Source organism: Eucyclogobius newberryi, unplaced genomic scaffold, assembly GCF_026437365.1.
Source record: "Eucyclogobius newberryi isolate DKJ021-1_F unplaced genomic scaffold, fEucNew1.0.hap1 SCAF_11, whole genome shotgun sequence".
In the NCBI taxonomy this organism is placed as follows: domain Eukaryota; kingdom Metazoa; phylum Chordata; class Actinopteri; order Gobiiformes; family Gobiidae; genus Eucyclogobius; species Eucyclogobius newberryi.
In genome coordinates, this window is record NW_027315735.1 from 19,084,270 (window position 1) to 19,103,747 (window position 19,478).

The 19,478-nt window shown below is 38.2% G+C and overlaps 4 protein-coding genes across 9 annotated transcripts in view; 3 read left to right on the forward strand and 1 right to left on the reverse strand.

The window, feature by feature from the left end:
• arr3b (arrestin 3b, retinal (X-arrestin)) overlaps positions 1-5,553 on the forward strand; it is a 338,825-nt gene extending 333,272 nt beyond the window's left edge. Inside the window, exons 2-14 of the mRNA XM_072437215.1 lie at positions 2,557-2,586; positions 2,687-2,708; positions 3,176-3,206; positions 3,368-3,428; positions 3,496-3,540; positions 3,616-3,809; positions 3,884-3,943; positions 4,025-4,101; positions 4,192-4,412; positions 4,498-4,570; positions 4,663-4,800; positions 4,902-5,348; positions 5,443-5,553. Of these exons, the coding sequence (XP_072293316.1) occupies positions 2,701-2,708; positions 3,176-3,206; positions 3,368-3,428; positions 3,496-3,540; positions 3,616-3,809; positions 3,884-3,943; positions 4,025-4,101; positions 4,192-4,412; positions 4,498-4,570; positions 4,663-4,800; positions 4,902-4,983 (990 nt within the window). The 5' untranslated portion in view covers positions 2,557-2,586; positions 2,687-2,700 and the 3' untranslated portion in view covers positions 4,984-5,348; positions 5,443-5,553. The remainder of the gene's footprint in view (positions 1-2,556; positions 2,587-2,686; positions 2,709-3,175; positions 3,207-3,367; positions 3,429-3,495; positions 3,541-3,615; positions 3,810-3,883; positions 3,944-4,024; positions 4,102-4,191; positions 4,413-4,497; positions 4,571-4,662; positions 4,801-4,901; positions 5,349-5,442) is intronic.
• A 553-nt stretch (positions 5,554-6,106) lies between these two features.
• On the forward strand, positions 6,107-12,456 carry rab41 (RAB41, member RAS oncogene family). 5 transcript variants are annotated; one of them, XM_072437235.1, is made up of 8 exons: positions 6,107-6,293; positions 7,475-7,533; positions 7,609-7,662; positions 7,839-7,944; positions 8,585-8,696; positions 9,085-9,178; positions 10,577-10,643; positions 10,893-12,456. In XM_072437235.1, the coding sequence occupies exons 1-8, from the start codon at positions 6,215-6,217 to the stop codon at positions 10,955-10,957; spliced, it is 636 nt and encodes a 211-aa protein (XP_072293336.1). In that variant the 5' UTR covers positions 6,107-6,214; the 3' UTR covers positions 10,958-12,456. The 5 variants fall into 5 exon arrangements, with proteins under 5 accessions (XP_072293336.1, XP_072293362.1, XP_072293347.1 ...); XM_072437261.1 differs by lacking the exon at positions 9,085-9,178 and adding an exon at positions 9,533-9,626; XM_072437246.1 differs by lacking the exon at positions 7,839-7,944 and adding an exon at positions 8,294-8,399.
• Positions 12,457-12,902: 446 nt separating this feature from the next.
• On the forward strand, positions 12,903-14,830 carry stard14 (START domain containing 14). The gene is made up of 6 exons (XM_072437225.1): positions 12,903-13,151; positions 13,241-13,388; positions 13,609-13,712; positions 13,818-13,935; positions 14,043-14,095; positions 14,597-14,830. The coding sequence occupies exons 1-6, from the start codon at positions 12,984-12,986 to the stop codon at positions 14,765-14,767; spliced, it is 762 nt and encodes a 253-aa protein (XP_072293326.1). The 5' UTR covers positions 12,903-12,983; the 3' UTR covers positions 14,768-14,830.
• An 898-nt stretch (positions 14,831-15,728) lies between these two features.
• The window catches only part of pdzd11 (PDZ domain containing 11), a 51,041-nt gene continuing 47,291 nt past the window's right edge, over positions 15,729-19,478 (reverse strand). Inside the window, exons 2-7 of one of the 2 annotated variants that reach the window (XM_072437281.1) lie at positions 17,511-17,550; positions 16,938-17,039; positions 16,715-16,855; positions 16,518-16,616; positions 16,389-16,449; positions 15,729-16,273 (exon numbers count right to left, since the gene is read on the reverse strand). In XM_072437281.1, coding sequence (XP_072293382.1) covers positions 16,239-16,273; positions 16,389-16,449; positions 16,518-16,616; positions 16,715-16,855; positions 16,938-17,030 — 429 coding nt within the window. In that variant the 5' untranslated portion in view covers positions 17,031-17,039; positions 17,511-17,550 and the 3' untranslated portion in view covers positions 15,729-16,238. Of the gene's footprint in view, positions 16,274-16,388; positions 16,450-16,517; positions 16,617-16,714; positions 16,856-16,937; positions 17,040-17,510; positions 17,592-19,478 lie in introns of those variants that run through there. The other variant, XM_072437273.1, reaches the window with a different exon arrangement.

Below are 19,478 nucleotides of genomic sequence, written 5' to 3' on the forward strand. Positions count from 1 at the left end.
CAAATTCAATATTTGTCTCAAAATTCTACAAACAATACCCCATAATGACAACTTGAAAGAAAAGTATTAGAATTATTTGCAAATATATTAAAGAATAAAAAAACAAGAAAACACAGAAAAACACTCTCAGTGGAAGATCTCTTATAAACAAAAACTCCAAAGGTCCAAAATTAACACAAACCAAGGCATGAAGTCCAAGGAACTGTCTGTGAACCTCAGAAATGACAGTATCAATGCACAGTTCTGGGGACAGGAACAGAAACAGTTCTGCAGCAATGAAATGGAAAAGGTTTGGAACCACCAAGACTTCCTAAAGCTGTAGAGCTGGAGAAGGGCCTTAGGCAGGGAGGTGACCAAGAACCTGATGGTCTGACAGATCTCCAGTGTGTCTTTGTGGAGAGAGGAGAACCTTCCAGAAGAACAACCATCTCAGCTACCCTCCACTAATCAGGCTTGAATGGTCGAGTGGTGAAGCCACTCCTCAGTAAAAGTCACATGACAGCCCACCTGGAGTTTGCAAAAAGGCACTTGAAGGACTCTCAGACCATGAGAAACAGAAATCTCTGGTCTGATTTAACAAAGATTTAACTCTTTGGCTTGAATAACAAGAGTCATGTCTGGAGGAAACCAGGCCCTGCTCATCACCTGGTCAGTTCTGTATCTACAGTGAAGCATGGTGGTGGCAGCATCAGCTGTGGACATGTGTTTCAGCTGCAGGAACTGGGAGAATAGTCAGGATCAACAGAAAGAGGAGTGCAGCAGTGTACAGACACATCCTTGATGAAAACCTGCTCTGGACCTCAGACTGGGGCAAAGGTTCATCTTCCAAGAGAAGGACCCTAAGCACAGCCATGATAACAGAGAAGTGGCTACAGGACTCTGTGAATGTCCTTGAGCACAGCCAGAGCCCAGACTTGAACCCAACTGAACATCTCTGGAGAGATCTGAAAATGACTGTGAACCGACATTCACCATCCAACCTGATGAAGCCTCATGAGAAGTTCAGCAAAGAAGAATGAGAGAAACTGCTCTTAAATATCTGCTCCAAGCTTGTAGCATGAGGCTGTAATTAGAGCCAAAGGTTCTTCAACAAAATATTCAGCTAAGGCTGTGAATATTTATGTACTTTTTTGATATACATTTGCAAATAATTCAACCTGCTTTTACATTGTCATTATGGGGCATTGTTTGTAGAATTTTGAGGCAAATTATTAATTACATTTATTTTGGAATAAGTCAAAATACAAAAGTGAATAGATGTGAATACTTCCCGAATGCACTGTAGGCTATAATTGTGAAGGACGTCTGTTATGATCTGGCTAACTAGTCATTATTTATAAAGAAGAACCTGCTTTAAATGGCAACAGCTTAAGTATAAGTGGCTTAAGTTACTGCTTCTAACTCCCAACAGCAAAACAAGAATAGCATCAGAGAAGATGGTCCCAAGAACAGATGGGGGAGTGCACTAACCATTCTTCATCTTTAACACCTTTATCTGCATTTATTTTTAGTGCCAACAGATGACAGACGTTTGTAATAAAATGCATATATCATTTATTTGTCTTTTTTGTCCCATAAAACCGTGATATAAAAAAATCACAGATGATCTGATTCTGCTTTTAACAGCCTTTGGATAAATTAATCCGTACTATGTTAAGATGACAGTGTGAGTTGTAGTGAACAGATCAGGTTGTTTAATGCATTAAAAGGTTTAATTCCATGGATGAAAACAACCGGACCATGATCCGGGCCAAGACAGATCAACATCGTCTCTAGACAGTGTTAAAGGCTGCTTAACACTGTTCTTATTCATTATCTATGCCTACCAAGGTGTGGCAATCTTCTGTGACACCCTTCATCCGCTACTTTTTTAGTCAACCAATTAAACATGGTTGGCAGAGAAAGAATATATACTGTCCAGAAAATCGATTGGCTTTAGAGAATTATTGAGGCTTGTGAAAGAAACAAGCGGTTGGAGAATTTATTTCAGGTCATTTTGTTTGAATGCTAATTGCAACTGCCATCAAACTACAGAAGCATACAAATGGTCACTTATTTAAAATCTAGTGTCGTACGTAAAGAACTGCAGATTTCATGAGCACAGATTACACAAGGCTCGGAAAAGCCATCTGTCACCACGGCTACCATAACAACCAACATCTAACTACCAATTCAAACTAAACTAAACTAAACTACAAGAAAGTCCTTGAACATTGACGCTCCATATTTTTTTTTGGTAAAAATTAGTAGGATAGAAAAATATTAGTTGGTGAATTTACTTTAGGGGAATTAAAATGAAATACAAAGATAAAAAAAAAACATAAAATAATGCAATTTAAAATATAGAAAAACACTTTGTGGTTCAACATGGCTTGAATATAGCAAGAAGAATGTTTACTTGCATGTTTCATGATATAATGTATTAATAAGATTGTGTCTAAAAGGGACATCTTTGGTGCCCAGATTTAGCTGAGGGAAGGGAAGGACAAGGTCGGGAGGTCATAGTATAAAGCCATTCACAGCAGTGATTGCCATTCATACCATTCACTCCCAGACGTGACAGGCCGACAGAGAGGACACTTCATTGTAAGTGAATTATTTACTTATTAGGAATATTCACTTTTCTTCGTAATGTATTTGTATTATCCTAAGCTAAACATTTTATCATTTATCATTTATTTTATAGGCAGAATCTTCAAAATGGCAAAGTGAGTATTTTTGCTTTATAATACTGTATGACTTAGTGATGAATGGATACAATATAAATGTTGTTTTAAATGCTAATCTTAAACACATTTTAACAAGAAAACATTGCACTGTTACATCATAATTTTAAGATGTTTTTTAAGATGTTTTTTTATTCGGTTCAGCCTAAGTCAAGTTTAAATTGAACAAACTACACAACTATTTAATTTGACTCACAGAGCTGTGAATATATCTTCAATTCAGATTATCCAACAGGTGTCTTTTCATCCTGAGCTTGGTAATCCATGCTCTAAGGTAGCAAAGTAGAGACAGGGGACAGAAGGAAGTTATCCTGCTACCCCCACCTTTCCATTAGTACCTTCTTGACTCTTGTCTACCCTACTGGCCCTGCTTGACAATCAACAGCTCACTGAAACAAAACAGAACTAAAAACATGCACTTACAGTCTCTTGGTCTGTCTCTCTTTCAGGGTTTTCAAGAAGACCAGTGGCAATGGACATGTAAGTCGTCTCTGTATGTAGTTATTATAGGGTACTCCGAGAGCACAGGGAGGAGTAAGATTTGTATGTTGCTTTTCCAACTCCCAGAAATAGCTAAAAAAAAAAAAAAGAAAAAACTTAAAACTTTGTCAAGCAATACGATTTTCCTGTGTTTTTGTCAGATAGCCTTGTACTTGGGGAAGAGAGACTTTGTGGATAACATTGATTCAGTGGAGATTGTTGGTAAGTGGCAGTTTAACTCCACAATCTCACATATTACAAGTGGACTAACTGTATATCTAATGTATAGATGGAGTTGTCAAAGTGGACCCCGCAGGTCTTAATGGGAGAAAAGGTAATAATTAGTGAAATAATGTTAATGATGGATTGATCATTAATGAATACTAAACAACAACAAAATATGTTATAGTGTATGTGTACCTGGCGTGTGCTTTCCGATATGGAAGTGATGACCTGGACGTGATTGGGCTGTCCTTCAGGAGGGACATCTGGATTCAGCGCACCCAAATATACCCCCCTGTAGAGGGGAACACTGCCAAGACTCCAATGCAAGAGTCCCTTATGAAAAAAGTTGGAGAGCAAGGATATCCCTTTACATTTCAGGTACTAAATGCCTTTTTCACAGCATCTCAGCAATTGAAGGTTATTTATTTACATTATAATCTGACATTTTACAGTTGCCACCCAACCTTCCTTGCTCAGTCTCCTTACAGCCTGGCCCAAATGACGCTGGCAAGGTAAAAAAAAAAAAAAACATTTAAAATGTGTTTTTCTCTTTCAAGTCCTACAAATTAAACATGAATTTCATATATTTACAGGCATGTGGTGTGGATTTTGAGGTCAAAGCATACCTGGCCAATGCACCAGACAATGCTGATGAAGTCATTGAAAAGAAGTATGTACTATGTACACGATTGAAATACAAGATTAAACAGGCCACAGCAATCATTACTGAATTCAAATATAATTGTTTTAACTCTACCAGAGACACCTGCCGCCTGATGATTCGCAAAATTCAGTATGCTCCAACCACCAACAAACCCGGCCCTAAGGCTGAGATCAGCAAAGGCTTCATGATGTCGGACAAGCCAGTCAACATGGAGGCATCTCTGGAAAAGGAGCTCTATTACCACGGTGATCCGATCATGGTTAAAGTGAAAGTCAATAATGAATCTGCAAAAGTGGTGAAGAAAATCAAAATCACAGGTGCATAATCCTAGCAGAATTCAGATCATTTGAGAAAATTCCACTGGATTTACTAATCTATACTGTTGTTTTTTTTTCCTTTTAGTTGAGCAGCTTACAAACGTGGCACTGTACTCCTCTGACACTTATACCAAAGCCGTTTGCTCAGAAGAGTTTGGGTAAGACTTATAGCAATTTGGTAAACAAAATGGGACCTTTAGATTATATATGTTTTCTAATCACACTGGACTGTAATGGGACTTTTCCACAGGGAGACAATAAACGCCAATGCAACATTTGAGAAGTCCTTCCAGGTGACACCCCTGCTGTCCAACAACACAGAGAAGCGTGGCCTCTCAGTCGATGGGCGTCTTAAAGATGAGGACACCCATCTTGCCTCCACAACCATGTAAACATCTTCCACTTAAACTCATGACATAACTCAAGATGTCATCCACTTAACCATGTCGGGCTAATCCTAAAGCTTTGGAACTATTTCTGCCCTTTCAGGAGTCAAGGAGATAAAGAGATGCAAGGAATCATTGTTTCCTACAAAGTAAAAGTCAATCTGATGGTAGCTGGAGGAGGGTAAGTTCATTTCAGGCATTTCTTGAAAAAAATTACAAAAACAAAAAACAAATAGAATGTTTTCTGTTCCCCCCTTTTTTTCTTTTTTTCTTCTTTTACATAAAGTCTTCTCGGTGGCCTAACCGGAAGGTAATTTTCTTGCCTTTCCTTGGCATAACAGATCAATTAATATTTGAATATGTTGACCAATTTTGTCATTTCTTTTCAATAAAGTGATGTGACTGTTGAGCTCCCTCTATCTCTGATGTCCCCAAAGCCCGCAGGTAAGCCTTACAGGTCCTACTACTGACATTTCAAATTGATCACATCATTTTGATTATAATCTTTCTATCTTTTTATTCATAACTTTGTTGTGGAATGAGCAGAAGTGTAAGTATTTTTACATATTTTTTATTAACTGTAAAATCTGATATTTCGTAAACTTATAACATATAACATTAATATCTGGTCCATTTAACAACAGCAAATTGGATTAAAGACCAGTTTGGTACAGGTGAGACCACCTAGGTTGTGTTCATAGACCCCATCAAGGCAATTACAGTTACAACACTTACTTAAATGTTACAAACACTCTGGTTTGGAAATAAAATTATTTCCAAAAGAGAACATAGTGATGGTTCTAGTATTAGCCTAGCAGTTGTGATTATACAGTAGTTTAAAGCAACTTCAATCAAATTACTACTTACACTGTTCATTTTTGTTTCCCTTTCATTACAGAACTGATGTCACACTGGAAGCCAACTGAAAACACAAAACAGGAAAGACTCCAACCAGTGTTATACTGGGTGTACATTTCTTAATGAGCCACAACAATGTAATAAAGCGTAGGGAACACTCATTATTGATGTGACTGTTGCTCATTTGAAAGGGCAAATAGACCCTAGACTGAATAACACTTAATGATTGTATTAATATGTTATATTATGTTTTATGTTATGTTGAGCTAAATGTTATGAGCCATTCAAAATATAATGGCTTACAAGATTAATTGTTGTAAGTTTCTTTGTCAAGGGTGTATAAATAAAACAATATTTCATCTTTAATTCACCTGTATCATTGTGATAAATGCACACGTTGACCGGTGAGGACAGTAATAGTAATGGCCTCATGGGGGCGCTGTTTCTCCGCCGGCGCTGGTTGGTCTCGGTTGAAGATACACAGTTCGCTCTTCTCTGGTCTAGACGTCACATCTTTAGCTAAGTCTACTAGCTTCATAGCTGATTCATTCAGGCAAAATGTCAAATACGACAGGTGGTGGAGAGTTTGGAAACCCTCTCCGAAAATTTAAGCTCGTTTTTTTGGGTGAACAAAGTGGTGAGTCAAAGATTTACGATCAAGTTTGGAGGATGCGAGGACAATTTAACAGTGGCAGCTAACTAGCATTTTTCTGTTAGCTACAGTATCTGTAATGTTATCAATATTGTCATGTTTCGCATGTTATCGCGGTACACACAGAGCAGACGTGCTGTTATTATTATTTACACTTATTTACACAGAAATATTGTCGCCGGGGCATTGCAGTGAAGACAAGGAATAAGTTATGAGATGATGTCATTATGTTGCTGGGCAATGCTTCCCTTTTACAAATACTGATATTGCACCGAATCCAAAATAGTATTTCTTAGAAATGTGTAAAATGGTTTAAGTCTTATCATCCTCGAAACTAACTATCTGAGCTGTTGTGAGGAATGCGGCTCAATAGAACGCCTCATTAGCATTAGCACGGAAATTAGCTGCCAGAGAGATAGCTGCGAGTCAAACTAACACGGTTGTAATGACTTAATCCCAGTTTAAGTTGCTAAGCAATGGGTCTAATCGCACACTATTTGGCCCTCCACAGAGAGTGTGCGCAGGGGTCAGGACGTGTTGTTTGAGCCGCTGGACCGGGCTGGACGCTGTTAGCTTCTGTAGCATCTCTGTGGTTAGAGCCACGTCGGCCGCTGGGTTCAAACCAAGCATTTTTTCTGTTTTCTTTCTTAAAAGTTATTGGATTCAAACGCATTTGTAGTCTGTGTAGTGGTGGTTATGTCAATTTAAATTTATTTCAAAATATAAAGCTAATCTAGCGACGCCCTGAGGTCCTGACTTAACATATAATTCACAGTTTGTCCCTTTGGCTCCAGCTCCACCCAGAGTGCCAGCTCAGCAGGTCCATGTTGCATCGACTCCGCTTCATGCGGTTATTACTCATGATATTCATGTTTGTATTGTTTTCACGTTATTTTGAATGGCACCGTGCATATTAATTAACATGAACACATGTAAATATGCCAAATGTAGCATATTAAAAGGCTAGATTCTGTCTGTTGTCCTGGCAGGTTGTGTTAGTCAGCGGCAAAACAAGCAAAGAAAAGCGTTTAGTCACAGAAACTAGCAAAGGCTGTTAGCCAGCTCAATAGCATTGTACTGTAATATGGTGGAACTTGAATAGGCTCCATTACAGGAATGAATTGTGCATGTTCTACTTGATAACAAAACTATGTTTGTCCACACAGTTGGGAAGACTTCACTTATTACCAGGTTCATGTATGACAGTTTTGACAACACTTACCAGGTAATACTTCATCTGTAGCATGTATTGTGTGAATTTTCTCACTAAGGCCAATAAACCTTATTTTTCTCCAAACAGGCAACAATTGGAATTGACTTTTTGTCAAAAACAATGTACTTAGAAGACCGCACGGTATGTTCAAACCACTCCTGCAACACGTGCATTAAACCTGTTTTTCAGTCTGTTGCCATCTTCCTAGATTCTGTTTACATTATTTTGTGGATAATTTAGTCCCCATCATTATTATTTTTTATGTTTGTTTCATCCTCTGGTTTCATTTCATGCCCATTTGTTCATGGTGGACAAAGATTCGACTCCAGCTCTGGGACACAGCCGGGCAGGAGCGTTTCCGCAGCCTCATCCCCAGTTACATCCGAGATTCTGCTGCTGCTGTGGTGGTTTATGACATAGCTAGTAGGTATCATGGCCCTGTCTGAACATAGTCCTTCACTTTTTATCCATTGAAGGGCTTTAAATACTTTCTGACACCACGGGGAAGTATTTGTCAGTGTTAGATGTTTTTACCCATTCTTAGCTATTGATTGCTGACATATTTATTATGCAAAGAAATTCAAAAAGAGCGTTTTCCCTATTTTGAAATGTTGGGGTGTTTTTTTTTCATTGTCCATCATTCTGTCCTGCTGCTTGGCTTCTGCTTTCCTTCATACATTCCTTCTGTGGCTTTGATTTCCTTAATGTTCTGTAATTTCTCCACTTTTCCACCTTTGGATCTTTTTGTTACTGTCCTCCATCCTGTCCTCAGGTCCGGCTCCAGCTTTGGGATACTGCTGGACAGGAGCGTTTCCGTAGCCTAATTCCCAGCTACATCCGTGACTCTACCATTGCTGTGGTTGTTTATGACATCACCAGTGAGTCAGGGCTGTTCTGTGATGTCTCAAAAAATTGTGAAAGGAAATCTTTTTGCATAGCTGCTTTTCTTAATTTTCTGAACTGTGTGTATTCTGTACTGCATTAGAAAAATATAAATGTCTTAGTGGGTGTATTTTTGTTGTTTTTTAGATTATTTTTTTTTTATGCATTTCTTTTTCTACAGACCTCAATTCATTCCAGCAAACCTCAAAATGGATTGATGACGTGAGGACAGAAAGAGGAAGCGATGTCATCATAATGCTTGTTGGAAACAAAACAGACTTGGCAGATAAGAGGTACATGGCACTTGATGTGTGCAAATATCTTGTGGATAGTTTTTATTTTTCTGTATTTGTCATTCAGATACATTTTAGAATCCCGCCTAAGTCTTGATTCCCACTATTCTTCCTTGAAGTTGTCATCCAGTTTTTAGTGGAACCACCCCAGTTTTATTACATTTTTAATGTATTGCTTTTCAATTTTTATTGTCTTAATTATTTTTTGTTAATCACATTTGTGTTTTGCCTTATCATAGCTTTATTTTCTGTCTGTTTATTTTCTTCCCAACACGTTCCAAGCATGTCATTTTCATTTTTATTTTATTTTGTGTGTTTTTGTGTGCTTGTTTCTATCAACTCCATGCCACCACACATCCCTCCCCCTCCTTCTCTGGGACCATGGCAGGCAAGTTTCTGTTGAGGCGGCAGAGAGGAAAGCTCGTGAGCTCAATGTGATGTACATAGAGACCAGTGCCAAGGCTGGCTATAACGTCAAGCAGGTTGGTGTATGTGCAGGCACATAATTACAGCAGTCTGCATTTTGGTGGTTGTCAGCTAAAGCCACTGTTGTCTGCCATTTATATATTTCATGGCTCCTATTTCCTATTATCTGTATAAATATGTTTTATGGAGCCATTTGCTTCATCTTTACTCTGCACAACAGCCACTATCCTACCCGTCTTCTTCTCTGCCTGTGTCATTACTGAACTAACTTTTCTTTATTCATAACTCAATAAACATGCCACACTGAGGTGTATTTGTTTTTTTCCCTCTCCTCTCTTTTTGGCCTATCCAATTTTCTATTCATATTTCTGTCTGTCCCTTTACTGGCCCTTTTGCCTTTACCTGAGCAGACAGATCACCACGGAGGAGGGCGAGCAAAGAGCAAAGGAGCTCAATGTCATGTTCATTGAAACCAGCGCAAAGACTGGCTACAATGTCAAACAGGTACAGGAGTTGCTCTCAGGATAGTCGATCTTGTTCTGGATTTGTCTTTTCTGCTGCATGTGTCTATCTTCCTCGCCCCTTTTCTTGGCCGATGGCAGTCTTTTGAAGTTGCTTTCAGTGTTTGCAGTATCAGTAATTGTCTACACCCCTTGCTTGTAAAGGTTTGCATTACTCTACAATTACTGACTTAGTGTTTTTTGTTCTGGTTCCATCCTAAACCAGCTTTAAGTGTTTGGTCAATGTCCAGTGTCTCTATATAGGAAGCATGATGGTATTATCATTTTATTTCTTTTGGAGGGTGTTTTCCCACACGTTAGAGCGGCCCCAGTGCGCACTAGCTTTAGTTCTGCTTACTTCCCTTTTGGGTTGTTCCTGTTCACACACACTGCTCATCATTCACACACATTACCTAATAAAGCGCATCGAGTGCCTTGAAGGTGGAAACATGCAATATAAGTACACTGTCATGATGATGAAAGTGTCACTCGGGAACAAGCTCAAAAAGAAATGCTGCCAGAAAGCACAAAGTTTTTGTATTGTTATATTTCTAAAAACACAACATTGGACATCTTTGTTTTTAGTGAGATGCAAGAATGACGAGCTGTAATATTCCCTCATTCCTCATATAGTACATTACACATTGTGTAGTGATTTAGACAGATACAACAAATTAAAAAGGCATAAATGAGTCTGTATTGTCTAGATGACAGGTCAGTCTTACGCCAATATGTTTGTCATCCAAGTTATAATGGTAAAACTTATTTTTAAACTTGGTGGTAATTATAATGGAAATCGAGGACAATTCACCATGAAACTCGAGGGCCAACAAAGATGGATCTGAGGGCCACATTTGGCCATGATCATAGTTTGTGCATGCCTGGTCTGCACACTAGTGTGAGAGCACTTAAGTGCCTACATCCTTTTCTTAAAGCTGAATCTTTGTTTTACAGCTGTTTCGACGTGTTGCTGCTGCACTGCCTGGGATGGATAGCACACCAGAAAAAAGCAAAGAAGACAGTATCCTTTTAAATACACCATATGCCCTCCCAGTATTAGTTGAAGGCTTTCTATAAATGTGGTTCGAGGAGATATGGGTTGCCACGCTTCCATTAATCTGCTCCAAGGCAGCTATGGCTACAGAAAAAACCTACCACAATGGAGAATGAATGAATGATGCATGAAATTGTGACTTTGATTTCAAGTGACATTTTTCTTCGTTCTAAGTTTAAATGGTTGTGATGTTATTGCTTAACTAATTCCTTTCAGTGATTAACATAAATCTGGAGAAACAACCAGAGATGACCGTCACGGAGAGCAGTTGCTCCTGCTAGTACGCCGCCCCACACTCCGCCTGTCTTTTCCCACCAACAGCTTGTCTCTCAGTGGCCACTCTCTCCACCCTTTGGCCCACTGCCGATGGGATGGACGTGTCTTTCCCTTTTAAACTCAGTGACTTTTCAGAGTTACCATGTGGATGTGTATGGAAACAGAATATCACATGGAGCAAACATTTAAACAAAGTTACAGATTCATAATAGTTGCATGGTATTATATAGAACATTGCAATCTGCTTATGAGTTATTGCACAGTTCAAAATCCCAGTGCTGTTACACTTGTCTATGTTGTCAAGTAAAATGCTTGGAATTATTTAAGACTTTTAGAATAATACATATTTTTAGACATTTAGTTGCAGTCAAGTTATGTCTTTGACTTCACTTTAATGCAGAGCAAATGGATTTCATAAAGGATTTGCTTTGTCATTATTGTCATAAGGTTTAACATATCCTTTCTAAACAAGATATTTTTTTTGCTTTTTACACACAATTAGTAAATGCATTTACATTTTATATAGCAGAAAAGGATGAAAATCAGATGATAATTTTGATCAGATAAACCAGAGGTGGCATACAAAATGCCTGGGTATAAATTCAATTCAAACTAGATAAGACCTTTTTAATTTTCCTGATGCTGTCTCAAACAGTGGTCATGTTTACCTATTCATGCTAGAGCAGGACATTTTGGTCCCTCTGGTGTTACCCACAAACGTCAATGTTGATATTGTTTTCCACAGTTGTAAAATGCAGCATGCTCACCATGCAGGATTTATAGGGATAAGAACACAGATGCCTTGCTTGTTGTTCACCGATGTTGTGCACTGAATCAAGCCACAATAGTGTAAATGATAGAAGCCTGCTCTCCGCTTAATGGCTTCATTAGTCGTTTTGTAGAGCAGCTAATGCTTACTAACACCTTTGCTGTAAAAAGTGCTGATGTCACTTCCAGTTCCCCTCTGCTTTAGCTTGTGTTATACTGCTGGTTTGTGTTAATTTATTTTCTTACATACTATATATTGTCTCCTGGATAATGTAACATTGCACATGTTACCAAAAGTTACTTTGTGGCAAACCTGTTTTTTCATATTAATTTTTTGCGTGTCTGGCAATATTTAATACCACCATTTTCTCACCCTGCAGTGCGTCTGTGGTTTGGTCATAGTCACATATTCATGGCTGCACCAAGAGCCTCAGAAAGTATGACACGGGCAAATAAATAGCCATAGCACAACAAAAGACACCGGTCAATTGCTGTAGCTTGTTTGCATATTTGTACACGGTATTAAATATGTACGTACCCAGCTAACATCTTCACACAAGGGGCTTTCGATGATTTCTACTTAAATTCTGCTTTGTTCTTGTCTATTTGAAAAATGCTGTCTACTCGTGTTTAGCAACATGTGTGTGAATAAAGTACTATTACCATCTTGTGTATAGAAAGGTAAATTAATGAAAGTGTGACTTCTCATGGTATAAAATAAAGGTTCACCTAACTACACTGTGGTCAGCTGTCATTCATTTTGTGTGAGGCTTCGGTTTAAATTAACTTTAAAGCTTTTCAGAATATTTGGATCCATATATTGGCCTTTTTATATATATAAGATGAGTCATAAGCACTCATCTGTGTCGGACTGAAACCGCCTTGTGCAATAACAGGAGTATTACGAAAGGGGTGTGGCTAAGTGACACTGCATTAAGCTGTACATCTGCGTAAGTTTTGTTTTTTTATTTAGAATAATACATATTTTTAGACATTCAGTTTAAGTTGAGCTATTGTCAAATGTAAGTCTGTTATTTTTTTACAATGAAACGCGTAGCTCCTGGTTATACTTGTCTGGTACACGCCGAGGACACACCTGTGTACCGGAAGTTGTGTGACGTCAGAGTTGCTCAGGTATTCCGTGCTCTCGCTCGACCGGACAAACGGATCGACTCTTGATCTATAAATATAGAGAACACTGCAGACGGAGACACGCTGAAGTTTGAAGACTCGAGGAGCGGATCTCTGTTTAACGGCTACAACATGACTTCAAATATATTACCGGACGAGACTGTGTTCGCAGACTTTAAAAATCAGTGTTTATCCACAGAGCATTGGGTAAACAAGTATGACAAAAATGGAATGCAGGTGTGGGTCGAGATGCCCCCAAACAAGCCAAACAACAACGGGTCCAAAGTCCATAAGATTAAGGTATGTTTGGAAAAAATATTGATTATTTACTGATACGTTTAAATTATTTTGTAGTTTACAGTAAAATCGCAACCATTTTATTTTTCCAGTGTAAAATGATTGTCAAAGATGTATCTGCTGCCACTATGTATGACGTTATTCATGATGGAATGTACCGCAAGAAATGGGACCCCACTATGATGGAAAGTTTCGACATTGCGCGTCTTTCTGCGAATGCTGACGTGGGCTACTTCTCATGTAAGAAAACCTTTATCAGACATACAAATACTTCTAAATGCTTCAACGTGTTATTGTACCATAAATGTTTCATCGGGTTAGGGTTAGGGTTACCCATAACCCATCAGATATTATGTTTACCTTTTACCTTAGAAAATGTGTCTATCCCTTTATTTATTGTCATAACACTATGCAATATGGGTTGCAGAGCATAATCTAAAAAAAACACTTTCTTTTTCAGGGATTTGTCCAAAACCTATTAAAAACAGAGATGTGGTAACATTGCGTTCATGGCAAGTGACCGATGACGAATACATTATTGTTAACTTCTCAGTAAAACATCCAGTAAGTTACTTCCTACAAGTGCTACTCTTAATACACTTATTTTAATTCGATGTATTGGCATGCAATTAAAAAAAAAAAATGCATACGTATTTTTTGTAATTTCAGAAATACCCTCCTCGCAGTGACCTGGTGAGAGCCATTTCTATTCTGACAGGCTATTACATCAAGCCCCTTGGACCAAATAGCTGTACATTTTACTACCTCTCTCAAGCCGACCCCAAAGGTACACAATAATACATATACTTTGTCCCCAGTGAGCTATTATAATCAAGTGTCCGATCTAACAGCTCTAGTATTATACAATAAGGGTTTATGTCATTTGTATTTCAGGCTCTCTTCCTAAATTGGTGGTTAACACGGCATCTCAAGTTCTCGCTCCCCAGGTATGTGACCTGTATGTGTGTCAGCACTGTCCACAACAGTGTTGTTTTAGGTTTTACTTACATATATGAGACTGGAAGTGATGTTCAGTGTGAACATTGTCTGATGCACTGTATTGGTGCGTCAGACTAGTGACAAAAGAAAAACGTGTCTAGTAGTTGAGTACTTTTAAAAGACTTCAGATTAATGTATTGAACAGGACAACGGTAACTACAGAAACTGAGTAGGCCTGTCTTGGTAAGACTGCTGACAAAGGACTCTGCTTCTGGTAAAACTTGTTCTCCAGGTTTCATACACTCACCTTGAAACTATTTTGTAAAACGGTATGTACAAATGTAAGGAGGCAGATAGAGGGTGTGCAATAAACATTTATGCACTATGTGTTACAACCTTGATTTACCATTGAGATTTTCTCTCATGTCATCCGAGATGAAACTGCAGGTGTGGCTATGACCCTCACTGTCAGATTACAGCTCTCTGATAAAGACTTGTATTCATTGCAGGTGATGAAGAGTGTACATAAGGCGGGACAAAACTATCCTGAGTGGAAAACGGTGAACTCTCCAGAACAAAAACCCTGGCTGTATCCAGAACAGAACATTCTTCCCATGATGGACCCAGCTGAGCTGTCCATTCAGAGAGCTGACTCGCTAGAAAACGTAGACGAGACCTAAATGCACAGAACAATGACGACAGCAGCTAGACTAGACTTTCCAGTCAAGATGGCATTAGTGGGAGAAACTGGTCACATATTTAACAATTTTAAGTATGCTTTAAAGAAACAACTACAGAACACCCCAGTTTGATATTCGTGTTTTGACTAGATTTAAATCACCTCTGTGAAAGTTAATGGGTTAACATTGAGTTTATGAACGAAAGGTCAAAAGATTTTTATTAAGGCTACTTCTGAATTGCAATGGTCTTAATGATTCCTGTTGTAATTATAGATCTAGTCATACAGTCTTTATGTTTAAAGTTGTATTTGTGTTTTCCGAGTGGAAGTAAGGTTTTATCGGCAGCCTTAGACTTGCACTGACACTGAAGGAATGATCAGATTGAGACCTCTGTGGATGATAGCAGTGGTCTGCTGTGTAATTTACTGATACTGATAGCTTTATGGTGATGTATAATTGATTGTAAAATATTTATTTTTTAAATGTATTTCTGACATTCAGAAGTAATTGTACATTGTGTTTGCTGTTCTTTTATAAATCACAAAAGTTGTTTTTTGGTTTGTCTGTTTTTTTTAATTCGTTTGTTTTGTTTTCATATTGAAATACTGCCGAGAAATATGTTGAAAACCAAGGAAAATCTATAAATATTTCAGTTTTTGCTGAAGTGGTCCAACCTGATTTTATGTAGAGCTTTAAGAAAGGTGAGACAAATTATAGTTAAGTACAAGGTGACGCAATAACTGAAGTAACATTCACTGTCAACAACATTCACAAGTCTTCATGACAGAATGTGTTAGAATTGAATTATTGTTGCACCCAAGTTGTCCTGCCTTTTTATGGGGAGATTAAGATTTTTTTGAAGCATGTTTAAATAATTGCTATGTTTTTCTCTCACTATATCTTGATTAATTCTTACAGATTTGGCCAAAAAGCAAACCCTTACACAATTTACAAATACATTCTTATAATATGGACAAAAGAGGCATTTTATTAACCAGCTGGAAATGTATGACTCAACAATGCATACACTTTACATTAGTAATTTACAAATCTGTTAAGAAATAAAATAAAAAGCATCATCCCTGATACATGCTTTAAATATACAAATGATTTTCAGAAATGTACATGCACATGTTATGTCACAAGACATATGTTCTCTGCTGCTGTACCATAAGTATTACTAATACAGTGTTAAACTCAGTATCTTACTTTTTAACGTACTTTTTCCACCAGTGCTAATATCAAGTGTCCCTGATGTGACAGATTACATGACACACTGGTAACTGTAGGTTAGTGTTTAGCATTTTGCTGCATGTACATTCAGAGGCATAAATGGATACAATTTTCCATAGATCGTCCTTGAAAAGCCAATAACTATATTAAGTCAGAGCTGAGAAAATAACAGAAGAAATGCTCACAAATTAGATGTCATTGTCATCTTAAACAACAAATATGTCATCTCTGTCGCCACCTAGTGTACAGTCCTTTCCTTCTGTCTTTGGTAATCTGACAAAAAATATGAACACAAATAAGCATTTTCTCATTGTGATGAGCATAAAATTATGTTACAAAGTCTGGATATGGGCTAGTTTGAGCAATAAGGACATGTCAGCGCACTTACTGTAAGGAAAGAAGCGAACCCTCATGAGAATTTCCCTTGCCGTCTTCAGGATCTCTACAGCCTAGAAAATTGATCAAACTTAGTTAACTCGATTTCCTCCCAATGTACTACTGGACTCAAGTGACTTACTCGTGAATGCTCTATATCTTGAAAATCCACATCATTAACAGAAAGAACCTGGTCCCCCTCTTGTAACCCTGCTCGATGTGCGTCAGAGTCAGGGACAACCTGTCAACAACGTGTCATTATATACGTAAACACACAAGAGAGAGAGGTAGAGAACTGTGGTAGTTTGCTCAGCTACAAGGATTCAGCTTTACATTCACCTTAGAAATAAAGATCCCCAATTGTGAAGCCTTGCCTCCACGGATGTTGAACCCCAGTTGAGCTCCAGGAGGTTTCTTTAAGACAATGGTGCGAGGTAGAAACTGGGTAAGTTCATTGTTGTAGTCAGGATGATGGAGCCTCTAAAGATAAAAGTGTCAGTTTTGTTATTCACACTTTGACATAACACAAGTGAGTAGGTCAAAAGATGAAGTGGTCCGAGACCTCCTGAGGTGGAATCCATGCAGGAGGGTTTTCATATGAGGGCAAAAACACCACTGGGAGCTGGTAGTCATCATACGGAATCTTCTGGTCCATTCTAACAACCTGAAACAGAAGTTAAGTTAACAGTTAGGTGGACAATATGTATATATTGTCTATGGCAATTACGGTATTATTCAAAGGGTATTTGTTTTATATATATAGGATATGAATCGACTCCAAATCCAGATCATCATGAGAAGATTATCTTCATTAATGCGTTTACAAATTATCGAATTTGTCCAATATACATCCATGATTTACACACCGACAAATCAGCTGATTGTGTAACAAACGTATAAGTAAAGTTGATTTTCCTTCTTGGTTTAGGCCATGGAACTATATACAATATTATAATAAGATCAGATCCATGCTAGGCTTGGCTAACGAGAACGTAGCTAGTTCTAGCTTCTTCCTATTCCAAACGTGGCGACTGTGCTTAATATCTCTCCCAAAGAGTTGTTATCGTCCACCACAGGGTTTGTAATAACATATGTAATAAAATTGTACTTGTTAGGATTAAAAGAAGCTGCTTACTTGTTTTAGTTGCCCTTTAAAACGATGTCAACAAACACGGCTCCAGGGCTCCACCGCTGGTCCCACAGAGGCAGAACAGCCTGCCCCCTAGTGTCCAGAGAGAGAACCACAAGCGGCTTGGGCCATGATTTTTTGTTTTGATCATTTTACATTTCAATGAAATAATAAATACTATGCAAGTGCCGAATAAAATGCTGTAAAAGAGTGAAATATCTGTTTTGGAGACATACATCATGATTCACATTTTAAAGCTTGTATAAAAATATATTTTTATTTTTTCATTAGTCGATTCAATTAGGCTTGTACGACGGAGTATAAGGGCCAACCAAAAAAAAACTACGAGAATAAAGTCATTAATTAATTACTTTTTTCTCGTTAAATAACGAGAAAAATCTCATAATTTAAATATAATAAAGGCAGATACGCGGTTCACTTTCAGCACCATGTTACGGGCCCCCCCCCTCAGTGTTACATAATGGTACAGTCCAGTAACAGCTCTGTTTTGTATGAACTGTGTTTAAAGCTATGAAGCTGATCTGCTCTGAGTCAGAAGGAGCACGGCTGCTGTTTGAGCCCATGATGCACTACAGCTGCACCATGGAGAAAGTAAAGCGTTTATCCAACAGTTTGAATGATGCGAAACAGGAAAGGTGCTGCTAAACGCAGTGTCTTGTCTTGTAATAAACACACGTAAGACATCGTTTTAAAGGCCAGGAAACACTTTAACATCTATCTCAGGCTTTTATGTAGTTCTAAACTGTCAACTCATCCAAGCCCGTTCTTTTGCGTCCTGACCGTGGTGCTGAAAGTGAACTGATCACGTCACTTTGAATCGGCCCCTAAATCACGACTTTTTTCTCGTTAATTAACGACTTTTTTTCTCGTTACTTAATGACTTTATTCTCGTAGTGCAGCGCATTTTTTTCTTGGCTTGGCTACTACAGCAAAGTCAAAACTTTGACTATTACCTGATATTTTGGCCCCTCCCCCTCAGATTTGGTTAAAGCCATGGTTGACACCCCTTTACTCAAGCAGCCATTCATGTGACCCATTCACATTCAACCCACGAGCCCCCAGAGCCCACAGAGAGCACCGTCCTACAGCCGGACCAACACCAGACACGGGCTGCAGGTAGGCTACAGTTTTATTGTAATTCTCTCTGCCACTACACCGGGTAGATGCTTTTTCAAATCCTTCATCACTTTTTAATACGTTTGAATAACGGCATCATGCCAAACAATGAGAGGAAAGGCAGCTCAACAAAGTGGCAGTGTTGATGTTAGAATAAAGCACAAAAAATAAATTAGTTTTGTTTGTGTTTTAATAGTTTTAGCATATTTTTAAAGTTCTAAACAGTGCACTGTAACAAATTAAGTTGATAAGCAATTTATGTGGCATCTGGCATCTTTTGTCAACCAGTTAAAGTAAGCATTATTCTATATAATTCACATATCACTCTATGGCTTTGGTAAAACTTCTTTGTAGATGCTGACTGGTATTTGGTGTTTCAGTCAATGAAACTTGTTACTGCCATAGCTTGTACAAACTTATTTATCTATGGTTACTGCTTCCAAATACGTCACCAATTTTATCATAGCCTTATGTTACCAATTCATTATAGCCATCTCTACCAAATTGTCAACTGTTAAGAAAATCAGTTTGATCTTCATCTGTAATAAAGAAGGAAAAAGTCTGTGAAGACAAATTTACAAACAAAAGTAAAAGTAGTAGTAGTAAAAGTATGCAATAGTCTACTTCTAGAAAATCAGGTCATGTTTGTTGTCTTTCCACCAACAGAAACGTGTATTGCTCAATGTTTGGTTTCGCTGGGTGAGAAACAATACAGGTAAATTCCCAAATCTATCTGGTACAGAGCTGTGGCAGTTGGTGACATCCTCCAAACTCCATGTCTCAGCTTGTTCAGGCAGATAATGCAAGGATGAGACGTTGCTAGTATTCTAGATTATC